We start from the raw sequence: 26148 nt of genomic DNA on the forward strand, positions 1-26148 counted from the left end.
TGTACAACAGCTGTGACAATTGCAGCAGGAGGCTTGATCTCTTTTCTCTCTTTCTCAAAAGGATAAATTTGGAACATTTGGTAGACCCATACCTTTGCCAATTACCAGGCAGGTGCGCCAGCCCCAAGCGCTGACATGTACCTGCAGCTTTTGAAAGCAGCCCAATCTGTTTCAGAGCCAGTCTAGTTATTCATGACCGAATTAGATTCTGGGGGGAAGAGCATGGTTTCCCCAGAAACACTTGGGTGCGGGACATGTCACTTTCCACCAAGGACCTCTTTAGGATTCTTGGTCAGTAGTGGGCTTCCATCACCTCCCACAGATTTTGGAGATTCAGAGTCTTCTCTCTGGGAGAGAAAGCACTCTCCATTGACACGCATAGGGATAAAGAGGTGAAAATGTCACACATAAATTGTTACCCAAAGGATCATTGACAGAGGGTGGGCTTCTGCTCCCTCTGTGGATCTGGAGGGATACAATAGAGTAAACAGGAGAAGGCATAGATTAAATGGAAAACAGTTTTCAGTCCCTCACCACACCGTATCTGGGGATTGTTTACCGTGGGAAAATAATTCACTGTGAATAAAAGCTAGACCTGTCCATCAAGACAAAAAAAACCTCCCTCATCTATTAAGCTCTGGGAATTTTCCAAGTCAGCTTCATTTTGTTTCGGGGGGGGGGGGATACACTTTTTGTGCATTTTTTGTGCACTTTTTGAACAGGGAAGACCACTGAGCTTTTCAGAAGGTTAAAGAGCACCTGATCTGACTCAATACACCTTATTAATGGTTCAATCTGATTTAGGAATACGAGGACCTTTCCCAAATCACTCCAGCTTACCCAAAGTTGATGCATACCCTTGCCAATTACATAGCAACACTTTTAGATTTGCAGTATGTTAGGTATTTGCCTTGTAAGCATACCAAATATTGAGATAAATGTGTGGAATATTGCCTCGTAGTCTTGTCATAATCAGAATATGGACCATTTTCCGAGACCAATTTCAAAGATAAATAGTACATGGTTTTGAGGATGATCTTTGTTCAGCCCGTGCTCAAATGTTTCCAAGATTCACAGTCCATTTTATCATTAGTAAAATGGTGTAGTTTGCTATCATTAGGATGGTGTGCAAAGAATAGATTAGAAAATTCACTACTTGCCAGTCTCCTAGTTCTAAATGACCCGTGGACTGAATAAAAAACTGCAATCAGCATCATAAAGCAGAAATGCTCAGCCCCTGAAACAAGTAAAGTAATAAGAATGAAGAGAATATGGGCAGAATGTATCTATATATATCTGTCTCTTTCTCTGGTGTGGCAGGAGAAAATAGCAGGTTTGGTGGGAAGATTCAAGAAACATTTAAACGTTATAGTATAGTATAAACAAATTTATTTGCAGAATAGGGATAGATATCTTTTTAAAATGAAAGCAGGAGTATAAAGTGATACTGAGGACTATCCTAGTTGTTTTTCAATGTATTTATAAATAATAAATTTGATGCAGCACAAGCAATTTTTTATTTTGAAAGCGTGGCCCAGATAAAAAAGTTTGAGAACCACTGAGTTAGAGGCTGCAGAGGTTTCCTTAGTACCAAATCAATTCACCAATCATCCAATGTTCTGCAGAAAACACTCACAAAACACGGGATCAGATCCTGAAGCATGACAGGCAAACATATTCCTAAACAACTCTTTTGACAACATGCTCTATATGATTTTCCTCCCAAATTGATGGTCTACCAAAGATTAACATATTTATTCATCTCATTGCTGAGCCATGACAAGCAGTATGCCACACATCTGTTTTCAGCAACTCGGGATTAGTTAGGTCAGAAGGTCCTGTACCTATGGATTTAGAAATTAAGCATGATTTAGAATATTGCCTTCAGTCTGGGACAGTGCAGACAGCAGTATGAAGTCTGAAGTCAGTTTGTACAGACTTTGATTAATCGCCCAGGTGGCAATATCTGTCCGTCCTTTGTTTCAAATTAGTGCCTTGCATGAAACTTACAAATTACTCACCTGGCTGCTGTCCAACCAGTGATGTCTTAGCATAGCTAAAATATAGCAGGAAAATGGATTTAATGTTGCATTTGATTCCATGGTAGTACAGCCTAAATGGCTATCTGAGAACACCAGTTGCAGATTCTGTTATTGAGTTCATTATCACATATAACAGGAATGCTGGTATTTCGATCAATAAGTTATAATAAAGAGAACCTCAGCAACATAGGTCTTCTAATGCTGCAACCACCCTGCCCTTGCTATTTTACCCCTCTATCTGACATGAAGCATATCCAAGAAAGTCCACTTGATCAATAAAGAGCCAAAGGCATATCAAAGCTGTAGGAATCTTATATACGAAGTGGACCTTCGATATATTGGTCGTTTTTTCTTTCATTCTTTTATTATGCAATGGATGTAACATTTCTATTAGGATTAATGTTCAATCAGGAGTGTGGAACAAAAAAGGATTGATTTTTATAACAGCAATGACATTGCTCTTACCTCTTACAAAAAGAATAGGAATTCTGCAAATGTCATGCTAGTTCAGGTGGTGTGTACATTTTACTATATTCAATTTCTTTTGTTAGCAAGTGTGATGCAGTGTTGACATTTTGGAAGCCAAATAAAGGCCTTTCCCAATGACTAAATACATTGCTTTCCCCTTAATGTAACACTTGTGCAACCTTGATTCAGCCTCAGCCATACAATATCTCACCCTCAACTAATACCCAGGAATAACTGGGCTGCAGGAATAGTGTATATTGTGATACACTTAAAAGGGTGGGGGAGAGATGTGTGGTTTAATGCTGGAGAAGGGCATCTTTAAGAATGAAAAGAAGGAAATTTACAAAAAGAAAAAGACAGAAGAAGAAGAGGTTCGCATAACAGAGGTGGTTCGCTGTGAGAAAGAGTTGACAGCTGTGCTATTTGAGGCTGTCATGGCCTTCTGTTCCAAATAACCTCTAACCCAATCAAATTAAAATTTACTGTACTGCAAAGAAATGCCTTACAATGCATCGGAGGGACTAAAGAGATCTACAAAGATACTATGCAGTACAGTGGTACCTCGGGTTAAGTACTTAATTTGTTCCGGAGGTCCATTCTTAACCTGAAACTGTTCTTAACCTGAGGTACCACTTTAGCTAATGGGGCCTCCCGCAGCTACCGCACAATTTCTGTTCTCATCCTGAAGCAAAGTTCTTAACCTGAGGTACTATTTCTGGGTTAGCGGAGTCTGTAACCTGAAGCGTATGTAACCCGAGGTACCACTGTACATAAATGTGACTTACAAAACCATTGCATGACTTAATTTAGTAAACCTCTACTGCCCATCAATTCAATAGTTAGCGTTTAAGAATGAGACCACTAAAAATGAGGCTACTTTAAGAATCACATATTGATTCATATCTCTGGGCAAATAAATGAGGCTTAAACTTTACAGGCCAATCTGCCACACTCACTGGTGTGGCCACACTTTGCCAACCTCCGCATTGCCTTGCTCCTCTGCTTCCCAGTAAGTGGTAGCAACCTTGCTGTTGGGAAGCTAACACAGTGGGTCTGCCCCACTGGATGTGATGCTTCTGGTTCACATCCTAATTAGTGTGTTTAAAATGGCAGTCATAAAGTTAAGCTTGTTTTTAAATCCCTCTCACTGAACTCATTTGAATACTTTTCCATTTAGATTATGACTATTTTTATTGCTAGCTATTAATGGGAGCCTTGGGGGGGGGGGACTGATGCACCACGTTGCTCAATAAATTTTATTGTTCCATATGATATAGTTCAATTGGAGTACAACTGAAAAGTGGGACCATAAGATGGAGATGAGGAAAAGCAGGGGGCAGGAACCACTGACTAGCCTTAGAGTTACAACGGATGCATATTTAAGGATGCATCCTATATGCTAACAGCAAAATCATTCCCTGAGTGTAGATCTTGATACAGGTGATATAGTACCGTTCCCAATAACATCACCTTTCTATAATGAACTATAATGAATGAAGTATTGTACAAGATGGCATAACTGGCTGTCACCATAAGCAGTAAACATTTTAGTAGCAGTCCCACTTGTTTGCTTAGTTTTGGCCTTGCTGTAATCCAAACACATAGCTCTGGGTGAAGCACTTGTGAAACAAACAATTTTACCATATTTCATCCACACTCACTGTTACAGTCCCTTAAAGTGTCCTAATTTTCCAGGGACAGTCTCAGATTTACAGAAGCCATCCTATTTTCTGATTTGATCCTAGAATGTCCCGTCTTTCCTTAGGATGTCCCTATTTTCAACAGTGAAATGTTGGAAGGTATGGTAAGACCTCCCTGTTTTCATTGGAGAAATGTTGGAGGGTGTGGCGTTATCCAACCCTCAAGCCATCTGAAGGCAGCCCTATATAGGGAGGTGGGTTTTTTTTTAATGTTTAATGTTTGATTATGTTTTTATATATGTTGGAAGCCACCCAAAGTGGCTGGGCCAACCCAGTCAGATGAGCAGGGTATATAAACAGGAAAATTGTTGTTGAATAGGACTTCCCCATTTTCATCGGAGAAACAATAGAGGGTGTGCTGTTAAACAGCTCTACTGCACTCTTTGTTTATGGAGGACGGATACAATCCTTAGCTATTGATGCATGTTATACTGATAGGTATATATTTAAAAAGCTTACTGGTATCAAGAAACAAGATAGCAATCTGTTTTAAAAGTGCAATGAATTCCTAATCTGCTGTTCACTTCAGACTGCTAAGGTAGAATATACCTCAGTATCATCAACATTGCAGTTAATATGAAATATATAAATGAAGTTTGAAGCAAGAGAGAGAGAGCCACTAACCCCCTTCTCCTTTATTTGTAGGCCAGACACTGTTTTAAGAAAGAGGATTTATTTATTAGTGGTGCTTATAGTTCCCTGATGTTTTACTGTGCAAAGGCCAACTGAATTTGCAGTAAAGCTTTATAGGAGTTATATCAGCAGCAGCTGTATACAATGGGTGCTGAATCAGTGTCCTTGCCCGTCCTTGATATATTCCAAACACTGTATGTGATTTTCCCTACAGAGTTGCAGTGACTTGCTGTTGTTAATATCTCATACAAAGGGCAGTGAATATTTCTGAAGAGCTTGGAAACATGTGAATATTATTGTTATTAGAAGAAGGAGGAGGAGGAGGAGGAGGAGGAGGAGGAGGAGGAATGGCCTAAAGCGACGTACCAAAATAGTATAAACACTAAAACTGAGTGTAACAAACACAACTAATTCTGCATGGGCATATTTTCGCATTAATCTGCAATGGAAAGAATTATGCATGAAATTGAAAGACGTACTTCTGGATGCAGTTTTTCTATAAAATGTGTATATGTAAACTTATTCCCACTCAATTCAATATGCATGTTTCTTGATTTTTTTATCTGAATAATAACTATGTTGAATAATAACTATGAATAATAACCAGTGTGGTGTAGTGGTGAAGAGCGGTAGTCTTGTAACCTGGGGAACCGGGTTCGCGTCTCCGCTCCTCCACATGCAGCTGCTGGGTGACCTTGGGCCAGTCACACTTCTCTGAAGTCTCTCAGCCCCACTCACCTCACAGAGTGTTTGTTGTGGGGGAGGAAGGGAAAGGAGAATGTTAGCCGCTTTGAGACTCCTGAAGGGGAGTGAAAGGCGGGATATCAAATCCAAACTCTTCTTCTTCTTCTTCTTCTTCTTCTTCTTCTTCTCCAACTGTGGAGGTAGAACTCAGCCATCATGTCTGGTAGCAATCGTAAGCCCTCTCCTCCATGAATTTGTCCAATCCACCAACCATCCAAGTTGGTGGCCATCACTGCCTCCATGGGGAATGAGCTCCAATATTTGGCTCTGCACTGCATAAAGTACTTTCTTTCATCTGTCCTAAATCTTCTAACATTCAGCTTCTTCAAACTGTGTTTTTCAAGCACCTCTAGATACATAGTTTTTTTAGAAACCAAAGAGTTGTTTCATTGTTTAGGGCAAGAGATGTAATGTACAGTTAAAAATGGGTAGGCAGGAAATGTAAAATCGAGGTGGTTGCTCTTGCCAAAGAGTTAAGGCCCACTGAGTTAATTTCCAATGGAATTTACATGCTTAGGACTGCAGTGTCCATAGCCTGATCAGCAGCTAGTACTAATATTAGTGCTTCTAGTCTTTATATTTGACAATTCTTGGACTGCACTGTGACTTTTGGTTTCATAAGCTTTTAGAGAGCATGGCGTAGAGACCAGGCTGTTACATGATATGCACTTAGGCATAAAATATAGACCTATTGCTAGGAACTTGCATATATTAAGAGACATCATGGGCTATTAAATATATTTGGCAGCTCTATTCTGTAATAGTAATGAGGAGTGACTGCCTTCTGCTACTACCTAAACTGACCCTTGTTAGTTAAAACAGAAATGGATATGTATCACTATGCAAAAGACAAATGGGGCTACAAGCTTATGCACACTTACAAAGGAGTAAGTACCATGGAACTCAGTTAGATTTATTTCAGAGTAAACATATTTAGGATTCTTTTCTTCATTTCATAATGAGCTGCAGCAAACCTTTTTAGAAAAAAAAAATCATACTTGTAATAGTAATAAAAAAAAAAATCTTGGACAATTCCCTAAAAAGCCCATCTCTCTTCTGTGAGTTCTCTCCCAGCTCTCACTGCCAGAGCAGTCTTTTTGGTTTTACTTTGTTTACACCATTGTCAAAATCCATCAGTGACACCGTGGTTGCACCCTGCATCGCAAATCCTGCATTGAGTGGTGATTGGGACCAAATAACTCCCAAATGCCCGTTGAACTCTACAATTATATCATGCCATAAAAGTACCCCCTTTTTCTGTGAGTTTTCAGTGCCCGCTCAAAATTCCGTAAATTTGTGTGTGTTTTTGTCTGCAGGATTCTTTTAAAAAAGTCTTCTAGGTTTGTCCATCAGGGCTTAATTTTACCATCTGGGCAAAGTGAATTTCTCATGTCACTCATCCATGCCCATAGCATTCCTTAAGAAAAATCTTCTGGACTATGATACTATGTTTAAATATCCCCACCCCACCCACCCCCACTTTTTGTCTTTATTTTTCTTTCAGAATGACATGAGCGCCCTAGCAACATCAGGTCTCTTCTTCAAGGATGGCAAAAAACGTATTGATTACATTTTGGTCTATAAAAAGTCCAGTCTACAAATAGAGAAACGGAGCACTTTTGAAAAGAACCTTCGGGCAGAAGGACTGATGTTAGAAAGAGAGGTATGTTACATTTTCCACCTTTCTGCAGAGACTTTTTCTGAATAGAAGAACCACATCTTTAGTGCCATCTGAGGCTGTGTTCGCATGGCAGTTTATTCTGTTTTCAGTTATAAGATCCACATTATATTTGAGCTTCCACATGACGTCAAAACCACTTCTGTGGAACAGTGGATTGCTAAGAACCCATAGAAGCATGCAGAGACATTCAGTGGGGGGCAGGAGGACATAAGCACTGCAAAAGGACTTTCTGCAAGGGGTCCGGCTCATATGTTACATCTGCCTACATTAAGAGAGGGCTGGCCGTACTCCTTCCACAGGTGAGCCTTGTTCTCAAGACACTAATGGCCTCATCCTTGAAGATGGCTTAGATAAGACAGCTGACCTCTTCCTTTCAGACAGCTGTGTTTAGTCCCAGCTGCAGTGCATGACAAGCTGAAATTTCCATAACCACAGGGATCAAGCTTAAAGGCCAAGTTTGACACAAAAGTCAGTGCCCACCTGGATTTGGAACATTAATCAATTCTATTTGGTTACTTTTTCAGCCAGCTGTTACAAACCATGATATTATGTTTGTTAAAATTCATTGTCCTTGGGATACATTGTGCAAATACGCTGAAAGAATGAACATCAGGATGCCTTTCCGGTAATATGAAATATTTCATTTTTTAAAAAATTACTTAACCAATTTTTTTTAAGGCATGTATTAATGAAATATGCTTTCCTATATTTTTTTTTAAATTACGGTCGTGCTTCCATAAGTTTTCTTGAATATATGGTTGTTTTCTAGAAATATGTGATACAACTGCATGCAAAGTTACAGTGATCACAGTTATTTTATTAACTCAGAGAAGGTGTGGCAATGGTTAGATTGTTGGACTAAAATCTGGTAGACCAGGGTTCTAATCCACACTGCTGTGAAGCTCACTGAGTGACACTGGGCCTCTCACTGTCTGTTAGCCTATCTCATAAGATTGTTCTGAGGATAAAATAGGGGGAGGGAGAAACCATCTTGAGCTCCTTGGAGGAAAGATGGAACATAAATGAAATATTAATTAATATTTGCAAGGGCACCAATAGTTTTAGGAATAGAGTCTTTCTACTGTTAGATCTCTAGAGGTGGATTCAGATCATTATTTGTTCTGATAACTGACCTAATGAAACTTTGTGTGTGGCTGGGATAGGTGACCAGTCTTTGAATACTCCAAGTTTTCAGACACATGGAAAGATCTCAGTTCACCATTTTTTAGAAACTGGGTGAAGTATTGATTGCGTTGCAAGATAGCGCTAGTTTAGTTGTTTGTCATGGCTAATTTAATTCCCATGAATTTCAGTAGGAATTAATACTAAACAAGGTGTACAGACATTCTTCCCCATGCCTACACTGCGTGTTTGTGTGTGTGTGTGTAAGGAAATCATGCAACACTGGCCGCACACATCTCAAAACTGATAAGATTGTTAACTATGCCCCGTCTTCAGAGGCTGTGAATTTGGCGACAATGAGAAAGGGCCCTAAGTACTTATTTATCTACTCTGCTGTTCTGTTAAAAAGGCTTTCCTGCACTCGGGCTTAGAACCTCCAAAAAACACAACACAAAAGGAAACAAAGAGGAAGGGTAAAACCAAGTTCAGGCACCAGTTCTTAAAGTTACTCCAGTGAACAGCTGTTTACACATATGCCTCTTCTTCAAAGTTAAGGACCCCAGTGGGGTTGTGAATCTGCAACATGTTAGAGCTTCAACAAGCTGGTCAGCACCAAAAGCGAGTCACCACTTTCTGCTTCTATCTCTATCCTTCCATGTCCACAGAAAATAGGCACTACCTATTATAGCAACAAATCAAACGCTATGGAATCCATTGTCTGCATTCTAGGAGGGAGCTAGGATTGGCAGAGGACTCCCTCCTCCACGATGGAAACCCCCATTACACCTATTGAAGGCATAGGCTGTGTGAGGGCTACTAGAAATGCTGTTCCTATTATCCAGATGTGACAATCAGCAGAGGAAATAGAAGCCAAACTGTTTTCCACATTCCTCTGTCACTTGCAATAATTATAGATTCACATAAAGCCTGCACAACTTGAATTCAAGTTTCCGCCTTGGATCTGATGACTTTGCACTGCCAGACGAATAAGGAAGATGACACATTTTCATTCGGCCCTCTAGGATCATCACATGCAAAACTCTCTTTAGCTACAAGCTTCTGAAAGTTAAATAACCCAAACTGCTCCCCCTGCTCCCATTTAATCCAGTTTAATCCCTAGGGAGCAAAGCAGGATAGTTATAGCTGCTGACTCAAGCAGATTGGCTGCAGTCCAGAGCCCATTTACTCCAGAGCAGTAATATTAAACTCAGTGTGATTCTTCCAGAACTGAATGGGTTATGGATTAGACCAATTGTCAGAAAATTAGCCATCAGTTCAAAAAAGACAGCAAATCATTTTCAGCAAGTGACTACAATGGTCGTCAGCAATCCTGTAAACAATTTGGTATTTTTATCATATTTACTTCAGCAATGGGAGAATGGGAACAAAAGTAAAACAAGGAAACTCACAATGAAAGTGCTTGAATGCAGGACTTGCTCTTAGAAGTCTTTTCTGCTTTGATCTATGAGGAACTTTTTGTACAATGTGAGCTGTTTCATGCATATGTAAGAGCACAAAAAGTAGCACTTTGGTGACTAATCCAGCAGCTTTTATGCTTTAAAAGCTGTCCGAGCTTAAGAGCCTGTACAACTCACTGTGTGACCTTGGATTAGTCTTTCTCCCAGGGTGTTTTGAAACTGTGCACCACTCTGACCTCCTGGGAAGATGCATCCATGTCGGCTCCTGTACATGGTCAAGAATCCCAATCCACTTTCAAATGTCAGCCTGAATGCACGGTCATTGGAGGTGCTGCCCTCAGGGTGCAGGATGTCAGGAACAAGGCTATCAGGCATGGTCTACCGTCCCTTTCGCATCTTAAATGTCTGCACGGAGGGGGTGATCTGAACACCCCTAAGGACAGCAGTCAAAATGAAGACCGTGCTATGGTGTTATCTGAGAATTTCCCATCATGTAGCTATTTTTCTTCTTACAAAGGATTCATATGGAAAACTAGACATTTACAATACAATGACTTGTTGCCTTAGCGTCAAAGAGACTATTGGCTCATGTTTTGAACTGTAGGGAGATTTGTTTGTTTGTTTGTGCTAATAGATTTCCAACCTGTCCACCATAAGATTCCAGGGCACATTACAGCAATATAAAAATGCTGCATTTAAATCAGTTTAGAACAATGACTTCCTGCTACTTCTGATTCTTCCTCCTTGCTCTTGCTACAGTTGCCTGCTTCTGCTTCTTCTTCCTTCCTCCTTTTTCCCTCCTATTTTCTTCCAACCTCCTGCTATTCCCACCTTTGTGCATCAAAAGCCTTTGGTGACTATATCTGTGCAACCATGATTCAGACCAGCATTATCCTATTCATGTGAAGGGGCTGAAGATATGCTGCTGGCCCCACACCTGATTTCCTGGCCCAACTCCTTAACATCCATGCCTTGAGCAGCTGAAGAATGAGGGCCTATGCAGATGGACTTCTATGAGATCTGAATTCCCTGTACACTCAGAATTCAAAACCATACAGCAGCTTACACATATAGAATGCTACACACGAAGGCTTCCCCACATCAGACAGATGTGTGGACATTGCCAGGGGGAGAAGATAACAGTGTGACACTGTGGTGGTGCCTGCTGAATGGCTCCTTCTGCTCCTTCTTCACATCAGTATAGGGTCTGAGAAGGAAAATACTGTGTGTGACACAATGGCATAGCTAGCCGCTCGGGTGCCCGGGGTGGCACACGCGCCCTGCACCTGGGAGCAGAGTGAGCCCCCATGGGGGCAGGGCAAACTAGGTCAGGGTGCACTGCGCAAAGCCTCTCCACCGCCTCCCCCTCAGCTGTAGGGTGGCTGAGGGAGAGGTGGTGGGAAGATGAAAGCCCCACGCTGCTGTTTCAGGCAGCGTGGAGCCTGCAGCCGCCCAAGTCACCACATCACTCCCAGGAGAGACGTGTGGCTCAGGCACACTGCAGGCCCCACAGTAAGTGCCGGCCCCTGTGGTGTGGCGCCCAGTGCCAGTCACATTTCGTTGTTTGTTGACTGAACTAAAAAGTTTCGTGAGAGGCCCCCCATTTTTTATTTTAAAAAACTCATATTTTTGCCATTTTGTCACACACACACCCCCAGTGATGACACCCGGAGCAGACCACAGCCACCACACACCCCTTTCTACACCACTGGTGTGACAGATTCCGTGCCCATTACGCCAACAGGGATGGGGAAGGAGTTCATTCAGGACCAGAGCTGAGAAGCAACAGGTTTCCAAGTCAGTTTGAGATTGTTCAGACAGCTGCAGGCCACCTGAATTGCTAGTTGCCCTTGCCCACCTCCTTATCTCTAATTTGATAGCCTGGTCCAATGGACCAAGCCAGCAAATGACACAGATGCAAGTGCCTTTTGCAAGCTAAACTGGAGAACTCTCTGTAGGAAGGATGGGAACTGGGATACAGATTAAATTAAACTGAGCAGATGTTATTTGTCAAGAAGAGATGGTCTGCCTTGCTTCACTTGCCATTAAAGCTGCTTATTTCTGGGGAAGAGTGTTGCACGATTGAGTTGCTGTTCTTGGATGATAAATGGCTCATAAGATGACAAAAAGAAAGATAGGAAGAGGTAGTACTGTCTCTTCCTTCCCAATGTACAAAACCCCCCTTTTCAGCTCTGCTGTGCAGAGATGGGTCTCACAGACTAAGGCATCAGTCTTCAGCACTGGCAGCTGTTTTGACCACAGAGTTTAAGTTAGATGAGCGCCCTGACATGGCAAAATGGATAAATTGTCCTTTCTTCAGTTCTGAGCTCCATATACTCTTATATGATTCACCGCCCCTCTGTCGGTTACATTTATATTCTATCTTTAGATTATTATTTTTTAAAAAAACCACATAAGGTAGCAAGCAATGAAATCCAAATAGAAAATAACTGATCGACATAATAAAGAATCAATACCACAGCGAAACTGTATAAAATCGCATAAAATTAAAAGTTTTAAAAGCCCCCAGTTAAAACATAATACACATTAGGCTATCCAACTTGGTTGTACTCAGAGTAGACCAACTTCAATTAATTGACTGAAGTTAGTCATTAATTTCAATCAGTTTATTCTATGAAAAGCATATTGGATGAAATCCATCTGTCATTTTTGTATGTGCTTATTTTCAAGTGTGATTTGGTCTAAATAAAATCTATGATTTGAATTCTGCTAGACTTTGTCCATCCTTCCAGCTAAGTAGTAGCATCAGCGGGGGGGGGGGGTTATATATATATATATATATAGAAAGCTATTAATTAGTATAAGGCAGAATTCCAATATTACAAAGAAACTATGAAGTTTGTGTTTACAGTGTGCCTCATGAATAGCTTTCTCTCCCCCCCCCCTCTCTCTCTCTCTCTCTCTCTATATATATATATCCTCAGTGAAAATTGCGGAGATAATTGCATGACTTTTTTAAAAAAAAAAACACAACTCAGGCATTACTGTAGTCATTTAAGGGTAGCAAAAAAATACTGAAATAGAAAAGCAATCATTTCCAGTTCCTTCATACAGCCATCTGCTGTCCACAGTTGTGTGCAAAATATCAGCTGATATAATGACAATAACATTAAGAAATCAGTGTGCAAATGAATGGGGAAAGATCTATAGTCTCTGGGCTTTCTGAAGCTGTAACGTCTTAGTGCGTGTTAAACGCACATCTTTAAAGTAGCTAACTATACAATCGATATGCACTATAATCTTAGCCAAGGTTTTCCAAGTTAATGGTTTTAAAGATATTTGATTGCCTTTAGAACTGTGATTTGTTGCACCTTTATTCTTTAAAGCTGCTTGTGACAAAACACTATGGTCTGTTTCCTAAGTCTGCTTCCTTCTCCTTTGTATGCGACTATTCTCAGATTATTTCTGCTATTCTTACAGGAAAAAATGTTATTACACTGACTGGAGGAGCAAAACCATGGGCAGGTTGGTGGGTGATATGTAGCTTTTCATTTTGCCAAATAGTCACCCTGCTTAAAACCAATCCATCCTAGCAGTTGTAAATTTATTACAGAGGACCTTAAACAAGTTAATGGAAGCAGTAGACCTTGGCTGTTTGTGTATATGGTGGTGTTGCTTTAAAAAAGAAAGAAAGAAAATGCAGGGTGTGATTATTCTTACAAAAAGATGGTGGCATCCAAGACTCTGAAAGAGCTTTTGGGAACCCTCTATTTTGACACTATCATGGAGTCAGATCCTGGGAATGGCGCAGAATCTTGCAGATTCCTTTCCTGTACACACACACACACACACACACCTGAAGCCCTCTATGCTCACAGAAAAGCCTCCCCAGGGACCCCCAAAATTGGGAGGAAACAGTGGGTGTGAACAGAGCAGCACTCATTCAATATGTCTCCATCCAATTTTGGCCAGTTCATCCCTCCCCCAGCAGCCTCCTCCCCTTCCCACACCATTCAAGAGGGAGCCTCAACTCTCCAGAAAGCTCAACAGCGGAAGGAGAGGATGCAAAAGACTTCTTCAACCAGCTTCCTTCTGCCCATGGCTCTCAGGATCCAACCCACCATCTTTCTTAGTTTTGCTGCCTAAGATCCTTTTTCTGTACACAAAGCATGGAGTTTAGTGCTGTGCTGAAAAATTCTCTTTGTGTGTGTGCTCTCTATTTTCCATCGATTAATGAGAAAAGATATTGCATTCAAAAATGATCAAAGGCACAGGAAACATTGGGTGAAATTCTTGTGTATGGTTGCAGGTTACATAATTCTCATGAATGGTTCCATAATTTTGAGGTGAGTAACATTCCTTTCGTTCTGGAAATCATCTTACTGGTGGTTTGCACTCTGCAGCCTTTCTGGATGTCTGTTTCTCAATTAGCCCAAGACATCATTAGATAAAGCATCCTCCAGATCTGAATTTTCAATAGCAACACCCTGAAATATTTTATTGTGTAAATTTACAACTGCTTATCTCCTCTCCCCAGTCATGCACGTGCCTGCTTTGCATCAAATACATTACAAATACATGCATAGATACTTAAAAATATAGTTTGCTTTGTATGGTATGTGAATTGTAATAGGGTTTCCCCCATCCAGCCCAAACATCCAGACGTGGAGATATATTCCTGTTGTATTAACAATTATTACTTACCTTGATTATGGTTTAGTTTGTTTCCAATGGAGCTGTGTGGTGGCAAATTTACAGATAATGAAATCACAATGCCTAAGTATGCTGGTGGCTTCTTTTTATTAACATTGCTCTCTAAAGCTCTTGATTCTCAGTGTGAGGCAGAACTCCCAAAGGATAATCACAGTCAGATGAAATTCTCCTTGACCTTTCTCAGTTCCAGAGCCACAGCCACATGGGGCCTGGCCCCCTTTGAAATATTCAAGCTACCCTTTCTGAATTTTAAGCTTTCACATTCATTTTAAAAAAAATATATTCTGTGGAGAAAAGGATTGAGGCAATATTACACTCAGTCAAGGAAAAGTAAGAGGTAAACACTGGGTGAAATTAATAGGGCTGATCAATTAAAGAAGGTTGGTTAATCATACGGGTTTTAGTCTATTAATCTATTTGGCATATTTGCATAAATTTGCATAAATACTTCTGAAGCATACTTTAGAACATAAGAAAAGCCCTGCTGAATTAGACCAAAGGCCTACTTAGTCCAGTATTTTGCAGTCACTGTGGCCAACCAGATATCTATGGAAAATCCACAAGCAGAACATTAGCACAATAGAACTTTCCTGCTCATAATCCCCATAAACTACTATTTAGGGGCACAAGGTCTCTGATCTTGGAGGAATCATATAGTAATCATACCTAAGTAGCCAATGATAGTCCTACCCACCATGAAGTTAAGTCCTTACCACATCTTGTGGTGTCAAATTTATCTTAGCTTGGCCCTGAGGTGAACCTGTACACACCGTTGTGAAGTGATAATCCAAATTGGTTTAACCATAAAGAAGTCAACCAAATTTGAAACCAACCTTCCACCACTTTCTCACCAGAGAATCCAGGTATCCTTGTTTCATCTTACGGCCAGTTCATGTGACTTAACTGTTGTGGCAACATTCATGAACTGTTTACCAAGTGAAAAGATGTCCACCAGCTTTTGGGTGGGGATGATGGAAGCCTACTGCTCACTATAGCCGATCTGGAGTTCCACACAACCATCTTATTACTTTGGCCATAAAATAGTGAAATAAGTCTGCATGGGCAATTGGGCTTTCCTTGTGATATCTTGGGAGGCAGTAAAGAGTTGCCTATGCTTGTGGTTCTTTCCTTTTATATCTAACAGGACCAACCCTCTGCCCTCATAGGGCTGTTTCTTATTTTCTTACTATATCTCTAGTCAATGAGTTTAGGAAGGTCTTCCCTTCAAGTTGTGAATATTGGTATTCTCATCTGATATTTGTATATGTAACACACATCCTACTCGCAAAAATTGCACCCTGACTTTAAAACACAAATGTGAGAAGTGACTTAAAGGTGACTAATTTGACATTTTTTAAAAAGGTGAGGGACCCCTGAAACCAGAGCAGTGCACGGAAACGCCATTTACTTTCCCACTGGAGTGTTACCTATTTATCTACTTGCACTTTCTCGCGTGCTTTTGAACTGCTAGGTTGGCAGGAGCTGGGACCGAGCAATGGGAGCTTACCCTGTCATGGGGATTCGAACTGCCAACCTTCTGATTGGCAAGCCCAAGAGGCTCAGTGGTTTAGACCACAGCGCCATTAGTAGCTTCTTATACTGAATGTTATGCACCAGGAACATATTCCACTCACTTACATTATGCAACCATTTTCCATCATGTGTCCTTTTGTACTCATTTGCATGTCATTATTAAAATGTTAACTTCATTTTTAAAAAGAAATATATATATGCAGTTTTTGTTGCCCCGGGCTGCTTTGGGAGGAAGAGTGAGCCATGAATGTAAAAATAAATAAATGAATAAAAATTGGACTTTCACTGCAAATTTGACTAAAATAGCTGTATTTTACAAATTTCGACCATGGTGGTTGGCAAAGGCGAGAATACTGATACATTAAATAGTCAGGCGTGAAAGCTGGGAAGAGGGATTTGATGAGAATTTTTAATTTTAGTTTAATTTTAAATCTTAGCTTTGTTATTGCTCTGTTTACCAAAAAACCCCACCCTAATAATCTTGTTTATAAGTTAATTTAAGTCAAGATACCTGAGAATACAGGCCTTGATGAAGAGAAGCATGTATGTAACTTTGTGAACCTAGCAGGGCTTTTAATATTTTTTGCCCTGTATTCTATGGCAATGCAAACTAGTGCTGGCCCTAACATTAGACAAAGTGAGGCAACCCTCATGATTCCTCCCCACAGCATTTCATTCTGTTGTCCCATTGCCTGTGGAGAGATAAGGCCCCCTATTTGGGGTAAAGATTTAACAATATTATTAGTCTACAAAAGGGAGTACCATAGTACATACTACAGAATCATTAAACCATGTAATATAATAAATAAATCTGCCAATACTTTTTTCTCATCAGCTCTCTGTAATTTCTTATTCTTTTAAAAAATGGCACTCCTATTAAAAATAACTGAAGAGACCTAACAGTAAAATTCTGTTTGTCTACTCAGAGGTAAGCCCTGCAGAGTTCAATGGGGCTAACCCTGTTTACTTGGGAGCAAGTTCAATTGAATTCAATAAGACATTCATGGTTACTCCCGTTATAAATGTCTGCAGAATTGCAGCCTCAGTGGCAAAGGCTCAAGACAATTAATTGAGTATATTCCAAAGAACATCTGTGTCCCATTTGCTGCATAAGGTTTCTAAGTTTTTCATGAAACAGAACATTGCATTTATTTCTAAACAAATAATGAAATTTTGTAGCCCAGTTTTCAGCAGTGCAAATGAAACAAGAGTTAATTTTGTTAAATCGTTAATGCAGTATGTTGTTATGGTTACCATTTACACATTTCAATTATCTTGGTTATATTTATTTTCAATACATGCAGTATTGCATGTTTTGGTCTCTTATGTTTTGTTTTTTATATATATAAATGATGGTTATGACCTTCTGGTTAAACTGAATTCATTCATTCATACCTGAATCATTCTATGAAATAAAGTCTACAAGTAAACATACGGTCCAATGAGCAATAATGTATGGAAGGCAATGCAGAGAGCAATAATATCTATGGGTGCAATGTAGCCTTTTAAAAGTCAATACGGGTTTGGAAAAGATTTTAATGATATGTAGATTGCATCTCATACCAATGCAAATAAGATCACTTTCAGGACCTGATATTGAATTTTAGTGAAAGATTGCATTCCTTTTGTATTTAAATGGAAATTTTGCCTGGTTCAGTGCTTCTGGGGTGTTCTCCTCATTATTTGAAATTATTTCTTTCATTACCCCCAGTGAATTTATTAAGAGTGATGGCCCATTACAGCAAAGAAGTGTTACCTGTTTATTTGTTGCACTGATGTGCCAGTTGTACCTTATAAAGATGAATAAGCCATTCTGTTAAAAAGCACTGTCTAGAGTTCAAGCAAACAGCAGCCTCAGACACTGCAGCACTGAATACCAAGAGAGCAAGGGCAAGATATATGCAGAAGCAGGTATCTGTGCGTACGTCCTCTGACAGAGTTGGACTCCTCCCCTCCCCCCACCCTTTACAATGTGCACATTGTTCCCACTGCTGGGTGACTGCAACCAGCACTTTGATCTTGGATGTGTTTTTCCCGACACTAGATCAGAAATGCAATTCAGTGTAAACAAGTGCAAAGTGTTGCACGTTAGGGTAAAGTAAATAAATAATTTTTAATTTCACATACATGGTCATGGGGTCTGAACTTGCAGCGACTTGACTAAGAACGAGATAGCTTGATGAAGATCATCATCATTATCATTTTTAATTTGTATACCGTCTTTCTATCTTACAATACTCAAGGCGGTTTATAAGTTGAAGAAACAAAAAATGTACATCTTATAGCAATCTAATGCAATAGTAAATGTGATAATAAAACAAAACTTTAAAATAAGCAACCTACATCAAAAAAAGTAAAATTCAAAAAGATGTCAACGGAGTGTGCAGCAGCTGTGAAAAAAGCAAATTCTATGCCGGGGATCATTAGAAAGGAATGGGAAATAAAATTGCCAAATTGTGTGACTGCATTTGGAATACCGTGTACCGTTCTGGCCTTTGCCTTACCTCAAAAACCATACAGTAAGCCTGCAACTTACATAGGAGTTACGTTCTGGAGATGACACCTAAAGCCAAATTTGCATGTAGTCCAAACATATTGGGTTCAATGGCAGGTGGGATTGCCCAAATCTTTCTTCCTGAATGTTTTTAGTTCCGAGAAAAGGTGAGTAAGAGAGGAAATTATGCATGACATGCAGGTAGTGGGTAGAGAAAAGTTTTTATGCCTCTCTCTCATAACTTGTGGGCGTCCAATAAAACTGAATGTTGAAAGAGTCAGGACAGATGAAAGGACTTTTTGTGCAGCATGTAATTAAACTATGGAAATCACTCCCACAGGAGGCAGTGTGGGCCACTAACTTGGATGGCTTTAAAAGAGGATTAGACAGATTCAAGGAGGATAAGATTATTACTGGCTACTCACCACAATAGCTATGCTCTGCCTCCACAGTCAGAGATGGCATTGTTTCTGAATACTAGTTGCTAGAAACCACAGGAGGGGAGAGGGCTCGAGCTCAGATCATGTTTGCAGGTTTCCCATCGGTTCCTGATTGCCCACCATTGGAAGAAGATGCTGGACTAGATGGGCCACTGTTCTAGATGCTCTTCTCTCTCAACTCCCACTGTGCATCTCCACATCAGAAGCAGCAGCAACAGCTGAACATGAGAGCATCTGATGGAGCTCTGTGGTGACAAGGGCAGACCAAACCTGTGGTTACTCTTCATAACACTTCAAGAGGCCTGTAATTTGGCCCTCAATAGAAGAGCAATATTTGGAGAGAGATTGTTTTATGCATTGCATTTGTATAGTTTATTGATTTTTGTAAACCACCCAGGAGAGACTTTGGTCAACGGGTGGCCTAGAAATAATTCAAATAAATACCACAAGAAGAGCCCGGAAAGATCTAGTCTAATGTCCTGCCTTGTGGAGAGACATATCACTCACAAACCAAATAGAGTCAAAGAATGTAAAATGCAGATGAGACTGTTTTTATTTTGCTACAATGTTTTTGTCACAGGCCCTACATATTAATTCTATTGCAGCTTATGAATACAGGTTGGAGTGGGATGTTTAGTGAACAGGTATAATGGAAACACAGCTATTATATTTGTGAGGCCTCATTGTATATTTCACCTCAAACTAAATGGCAACCCATTAGTTATGTGAGGGAAGCTCTGAACCTCCAGATATTTCTGGACTACAATTCCCAAACTCTCTGACCATTGAATTTGCTGACTGGCACAGAAGGGAATTGTGAGTGGAAAAAACATCAGGGGCTGGAAGAGATTCCTTATCTCTTCTCTAAACCCATTCATGTGGGACATTCCATTCCATTTCCACCAACCAGAGCAAGGGGGAAAGAACACACATCACTGGTAGCGCATCTGCCTTGCAAGCACATGTGTCTCATGTTGAATCCCCAGCATATCCAGATAGGTCTGGGAGAGACTCCTGCCTGAAACCCTGGACAGCCACTGCCAGTCAGTGTAGACAATAGTGAGTTAGATGGACTCCACGGTCTGACTTGCTACGAGGCGGCTTCCTATGTTCCTAGTGTTGGCAGTGCCCCTTATAATACTTTTTTTAATCCCCTGGTTATGCAGCTATTTTTCTTCATTTTTGAAGAGGAGGACATTATAAAGAGTGTGGCTTCATCTTCTTTGTTTTCCGTTCTAGTACAACCCTCCCATTGCTGGGTAGCATGTAGCAACATCTCTAGGCAAAATGCATGCAAGAGATTGAAGTAATTTTCCCCCCAATGTTCCAGTTTGCAGAGGAATATGAGAGAACTGAAGAGCTGGTTGCCCAGAAATCCAATGAAACTTGACAAAGAAGCACTTCCTGACCTGGAAGAAACAGATTGCTATACGGCGCCCTTCAGTCGCGCACGCATACATCAGTAAGTGGGGGACCCATATGTATATATTCATAAGGCACCCTGATTAATATTTCACTTTTCCTCAGCAGGTGACATAACATCAATCATCATTAACAGATGGCTGATGTCAAAACTGAATGGTATTTATATTCTAAAAAATCTGTCATCTATATTCAGTGATATCTTCTAGTGATAAACCTTTAGCAATGTAGGGTCAGGCACCAGTACCATCCCCCAGACTGGCTTTCTTTTCTCCAGTGTAATTTTGCAGTATTCTCAGAGCAACAATACTAAATTCAAAATGTATGAGCTACTCTGAAATCCTAAGGGCCAGCATCACAAGTGCTACATTTTTGTTTCATAAAGCAGAATCACAATTGAATGTTCCTGATTAAAACCATAAATCTCATATTCATGAATTTTGTGACCCAAGAGGGAAATCTCACTGGTGCAGGGCCATCCAATTGGACATTAGCAGGTCAACAAAATACCCTATAGTGTTTTGTGTACATAAAGTTTTGGAAACTTATTCCAAAAGGCCATTGTCTCAGAACCAGCTTGGAGATTGCTTGAATTGCACTACTTGCAGAAATTAAAATGTTTCAGGTTTTAGTTGCTCACATTTGGGGCAATGGGGCAATGAGATCCTTGAACATTTGAAGTCACCTGACACTCATGGATTTGCTTTTCAGTATTCATTTAACTAGACCGAACTACAAGTTGAACAATTCAAGTGATATAAATAAGATCTTAATACATGGCCTTTTTAAGAAACATGTTAATTGTGTCTATTCAGAAGTACCGGTAAGTCCCACAGAATTCAGTGGGTCTTAATGCCAGGTAAGTGGGTATAAGAATGCAGCCTAAGCTTAGATTCTGAACCACATTGGAGTTAATTATTTGAAAATCATGGGATGGAAAGGGCATCATTGACTATATGGCATCCATACCATTCCTAGGAGGCAAAGGTTTCTGGCACAAGAAGTGCGTGCTGCAACAGCAGAAGGGAAACTTAGCTGGGGAGTGATATTGGGAAGGGCAACTGCTGTGGAAACAGGACAGCAGGTGAACCCAAAAGGCAAAGGAAGTTTACTGACAGACGTTTGAATGGCAGAAAATCAAAGGCTCAGGTGCCCGTGCTTGTATTTAATGTGTGGAGCTATTTCGTTCGTTGTGAGATATATTGTATGGTGATATTTTGACAGTTGCTTTGAAAATTAATCGACATCAACTATCTCTTCAACAGTTTTACAATAAACAACAAAGACAGTTTCTTCAGCAACTCCACGAGAAGTAGAATAGTACACCATATGCTGCAGAGAACGAAGTATGAAGATGGGAAATCAAAAATGGGTATAATTCCACTTTGGTATTAAGACTGCTTGTTGTTAGCAACATATCCTCTGCCAGCCAAAATTATTGAGTGAATATTTATACTAAAATATAGATGACATCCAATTGGAGAAGACGTCATGGAATTGTCACCTGGGAACCCTCCAAATGACCATTTTCTTAAGCATTCATCCAATTTTGCTTGCACAATGCTTACGCAGATGTTAGATTATATCCAGCCTTTATTGCACATTTCTTCTGACTTGTTTGTTACAGGACAATAAGCATTCATTCTCATTTGCTTGCAGTGTGTTTACATTCGTTTCCGTTAATTAGTCTGTCAGTCATCCCGTATTTTTCAGTACATTTCCCCATCACTATCCAAACCATGAAAAGACTAAGAACTGTTAAAGAAAAAGTGATTTATATGCATTGTATGTGCCATATAACATTGTGCCACCAGATGGCGATGTGGAGTCCCGTTTTTCTCTACCTGTTTTCCCTGTTTAAATTTACAGTACTTTAAACGGAAATGCTTCTTTAATGTGTCTAGATCTAGCCTAATTCTTTCTAAAAAGCAGATTTGCTGTGCTAAGACAGCAGAGTCCCTTAAACAACATCAACTACGCAAACCTAAAGCTTGGCATGCACTTGAATTCCTCCTGGAGGAGGAGGCAGCCGTAAGATTCTTCACATTGGGTTGTCATATTTCAAATAGTTGTTGGGCTTGAGGGGGGGCAAAGTAGTTGAGCTTTTGGGCAAATTCACAAATTCAGCTATTTTTTAAAGGAAAATCAGCAAAAAAGACTGCCAACATGGGTTGCCACACGTCCAGATTTTCCTGGACATTTTACCGATTTCCGCCCAGATGCTGCTTCCAACTGCAGTATTCTGGGTATGTCCAGAAATTTCCGGACGTATGGCAACCTTAGAAGTTCACAGAAAACTAACAATACTTGTCAATTTGACAAAGATTGTTAATAAAGGCTTGAATCCAAAGGTGTTTTGCACTTCTGAAGAGGCCCTCATACTTGTGCAAGGTATCTACATCCAGTTCTTTTAATTTCCTCATCCTGCACTCAGTCTTCTTTATAGCCATCCCACTATCATTATTTTGGAACTTATTTTTGATTAGGGATGCAAATAATGTATTTAGTTAGGGACACAAAGACTGTAGTCATTCTGCTTATCAGCCATAACAAAACAGAGCACAAACCTCCCCCCAAAACGTTCAGTTGAGCCACAAGTTCTTATTTTGCTAGATGCCAGCACAAATAAAGAAACAAACCAAGCAACATCACTTTCATTATGAAACTGGAAATAGTATATCAACTCACTGGGGGAAACAAAGTTCCTCCCGCAACTAAAGCTGTGGGGATTCCGTGGGGATCCTTATAAAGTGAGCATTGGGGGATATAAAGGACAGCATCCTCTGCCCCAGTGTAGGAGCTGCATGTTTATTGTGAGCAGCATTTTTTAATCTGGGACTTTGAAACTCAGACTTGAATGCAACAAGCAGCAAACTGATCCACGCCTCATAGCTTTTGACAGTAACCATATTAGCAAATGACCAGATGAGAAGCAGAAGAGCAAAGAGCTTTTATCTGCTTGGAGAAACTTGCTGACTTGACTTGAAACACCATTAGCCATTAGTCACATCAGGACTCCGTTTTTGTACGATGCAAAACACACACACAGAAACCCTGAAGCATATGCACAAGTGTGCATTGAAGATATTGCAGTGCAATAGGCCCACTTGAGGGTTGCTCTGTGTATGTGTCTCTGTGTGTGTTGCAATTCATTCCATACCCAGGTGCTTGTCAGCAGGGTAATCCTATCCAGCGGCGGAGCAAGCCAATCGGGCGCCTGGGGTGGCACGTGTGCCCTACACCTAGGGGTGGGGCCAGCCAACCATGGGGGCATATCCAGCTGCCTGCGGAGGTGGGGCCAGTTGCCTGTGGGGCGGGGCGAGCCAGGGCAGGACACTCTGTGGGGCCTCTGAGGAGTTGGCCTCCTACCACTCAGCCATCCTACAGTTGGGGGGCGGACTGTTTGGGGCAGCATGGAGCCTGCAGGCACCCAAGCCACTACGTCACTCCCAGGAGAGACGCATGGCTCAGGCACGCTGCAGGCCCTGCTGTGAGTGCTACCCGGCATTTTGTCACCCCCCTCAGTGGTGACACCCAGGGCCACTGCCGCCCCTCCGCCACCCCTGAACCTATCTAGAAAAAAAAGAAGCAGACAGAAAAATGGGGGGGGGCTGGGCATGTGTGGCAACATGAACAAAGCCAGAAAATATTATTAATAAGGAAATTTATATACTACTTCATATTTCAAAGAAAATCTCTAAGTGGTTTACAGTCAACTAAAAATATCACAAATGAAATGCAGAAATAACATTAACGAAATCCACATTTTGGAGCAGCACTAGGATGTTAGCACTTGTCTTGAGGAACCTGATTTCTAAGTTGTATTATTGTCTTCTTCATTCCTTAGGCATTAACAGATTACTCAACAACGGAACTTACGAAGCTGCATTTCCACCTCACGAGGTAGATTAAGTAGTAGTGCTTTGAGTATGGTATGTTCATTCTAAATTTGCATTAACCTCCTGCAGTCCGAAAATGAAATGTAAATTTGCTCCCAGGTATTTCTGTTTCTCCGCTCTGCCAGTCTTCTCTGAGGACCCCTTCTTCCAACTATCTTCGTTGTGTAGTTTTTTGTTGCGCTAGATGTCATTTGTTGCATAGCATGCAACCCATCCAAAGTATGTTTATTCATGAGCACAAGGTTCTAGCCTAAGGCACAACACCCACAAGCAAGGGGGAGCCTCAGTTCCAGATGCTTCATATGGCCCTCCAAGCCCCTTTACCCGGCCCCAGGACATGCACCCGTCCCAGGCACAGTCCCTCCTGGCTCTGCTTTGCACTCTCCTTGAGGTTTTCTTGTTTGTTTGTTGCCTGGCTTGGGATGTGCTCTCAAACTCTTGCTTTCTTGGATGGAGGATAAAGAGAACTGTGTGTACGTGTGGAAGCTAGCCTACAGTACAAAGGTGATGTCTGAATTCATTGCTCTGTCTGATTTCTGATTTTGCCTTTGACTCCTGTAAGTTTGCCCAGAAGGGACTGTGGCCTTCTGGCTGAAAAAAGTTTCTCTAGTCCATGCCATAGGCAATAGGAACTTTGTTTCCTGGAAAGCAGATAGTCATAGGTAGCATGGTGCATATATTATATAATAATAATAACAATAATAATAATTATTATTTATTTATATCCCACCCTCCCCAGCCGAAGCCAGGCTCAGGGCAGCTAACAACAATAAAATAAGACAACATTCTAATATTATATTATATATATTTTTTTATTAAAAACATTTCTATGCACCCCAAAACTTGGAAGAGGGCCTACGTGGTGTTCTACATTAGTATAAAACAATGGAATATGTTATTTCAACTCATTGCAGTCAAGTTCTGCCCAGTGCACCAGCCTGTAGGATAGCAAGTTCCACTCACAAAGTCCCATGCCTGCATCTTCCATGACAAATCAACCTTTCAAGTCAAGCAGGAAGCTTTGGAGATGATGTTGGCCTGAGCATGGTTAGAATCCTCACTGTAATGTTTCTCAGTCAGAGGGAGGATTCTAAGTGCATTCAGCTGAATGTGTGTGAGAAAGAAAAACCCTTTGGACTTTCCAACATCATCATCATCATCATCATAATTATTATTAGTAGTAGTATTGCTGCTGCTGTTGTTGTTGTTGTTGTTGCTGCTGCTGCTACTACTATATATGCATGTAAATGCAATAGTAATTGTTCTCAGCAATGGCTTTATGCTAGTGGGAAGTGCTTCCATTCACATAAAGTGGGCCCCCAATTTTTGCCAGTCCTCAACTGCAGTCAAAACTTTCCACCATTCCTCAAGACCAGCTTCTCAGGGGGGTGGGGGTGGACTGCAGCCTGCATAAATTGGGTGCCCCACATTGCACTAGCAAAAAACAAGTATTTTTTTAAAAAAATAATAATTAAATTTCAATATTGAGACAAGCAATATCATTAACAATACAACAACTTTATGTTACACACACACTGCTTTTCCTTCTAATATTTTTAAACATGGGAATTATTGTGAGGATGAATGTAACAATTGTGTACTTTATACGTAAATGTACCATATACTTGCATTAATAATGGACAGTATCTTCCAGCTGGAAAGTACTTCAGTTCTATACTCTCAAGACAAAGCACTTCCAGAAGGATCTCTCTGTTTTTGTTCCAAAATAATGTTTTCCTTCTGTGGAGATGTTTATAATTACCTCAGCTTGAGCAGAGTACGCTCAAGACTGTACTGTTCAGTATTGTTTAGTAATACATGGAGCAACTGTCCTGTTCCATTAGAAATGTTGTTTTAATATTTTTCTTAATTTCTTCA

The 26148-nt window shown here is 40.5% G+C and overlaps 1 protein-coding gene across 5 annotated transcripts in view; it reads left to right on the forward strand.

The window, feature by feature from the left end:
* The window catches only part of ANO3 (anoctamin 3), a 256540-nt gene that overhangs the window by 174833 nt on the left and 55559 nt on the right, over nucleotides 1-26148 (forward strand). For 4 of the 5 annotated variants that reach the window (XM_081164056.1, XM_081164058.1, XM_081164059.1 and 1 more), the window contains 6 exons: nucleotides 7092-7250; nucleotides 7793-7893; nucleotides 13250-13294; nucleotides 20280-20411; nucleotides 21637-21743; nucleotides 24219-24274. In XM_081164056.1, the coding sequence (XP_081020182.1) occupies nucleotides 7092-7250; nucleotides 7793-7893; nucleotides 13250-13294; nucleotides 20280-20411; nucleotides 21637-21743; nucleotides 24219-24274 (600 nt within the window). The remainder of the gene's footprint in view (nucleotides 1-7091; nucleotides 7251-7792; nucleotides 7894-13249; nucleotides 13295-20279; nucleotides 20412-21636; nucleotides 21744-24218; nucleotides 24275-26148) is intronic. The other variant, XM_081164057.1, reaches the window with a different exon arrangement.

This window comes from Podarcis bocagei (assembly GCF_964188305.1).
Source record: "Podarcis bocagei genome assembly, chromosome: 1".
NCBI lineage: Eukaryota > Metazoa > Chordata > Lepidosauria > Squamata > Lacertidae > Podarcis > Podarcis bocagei.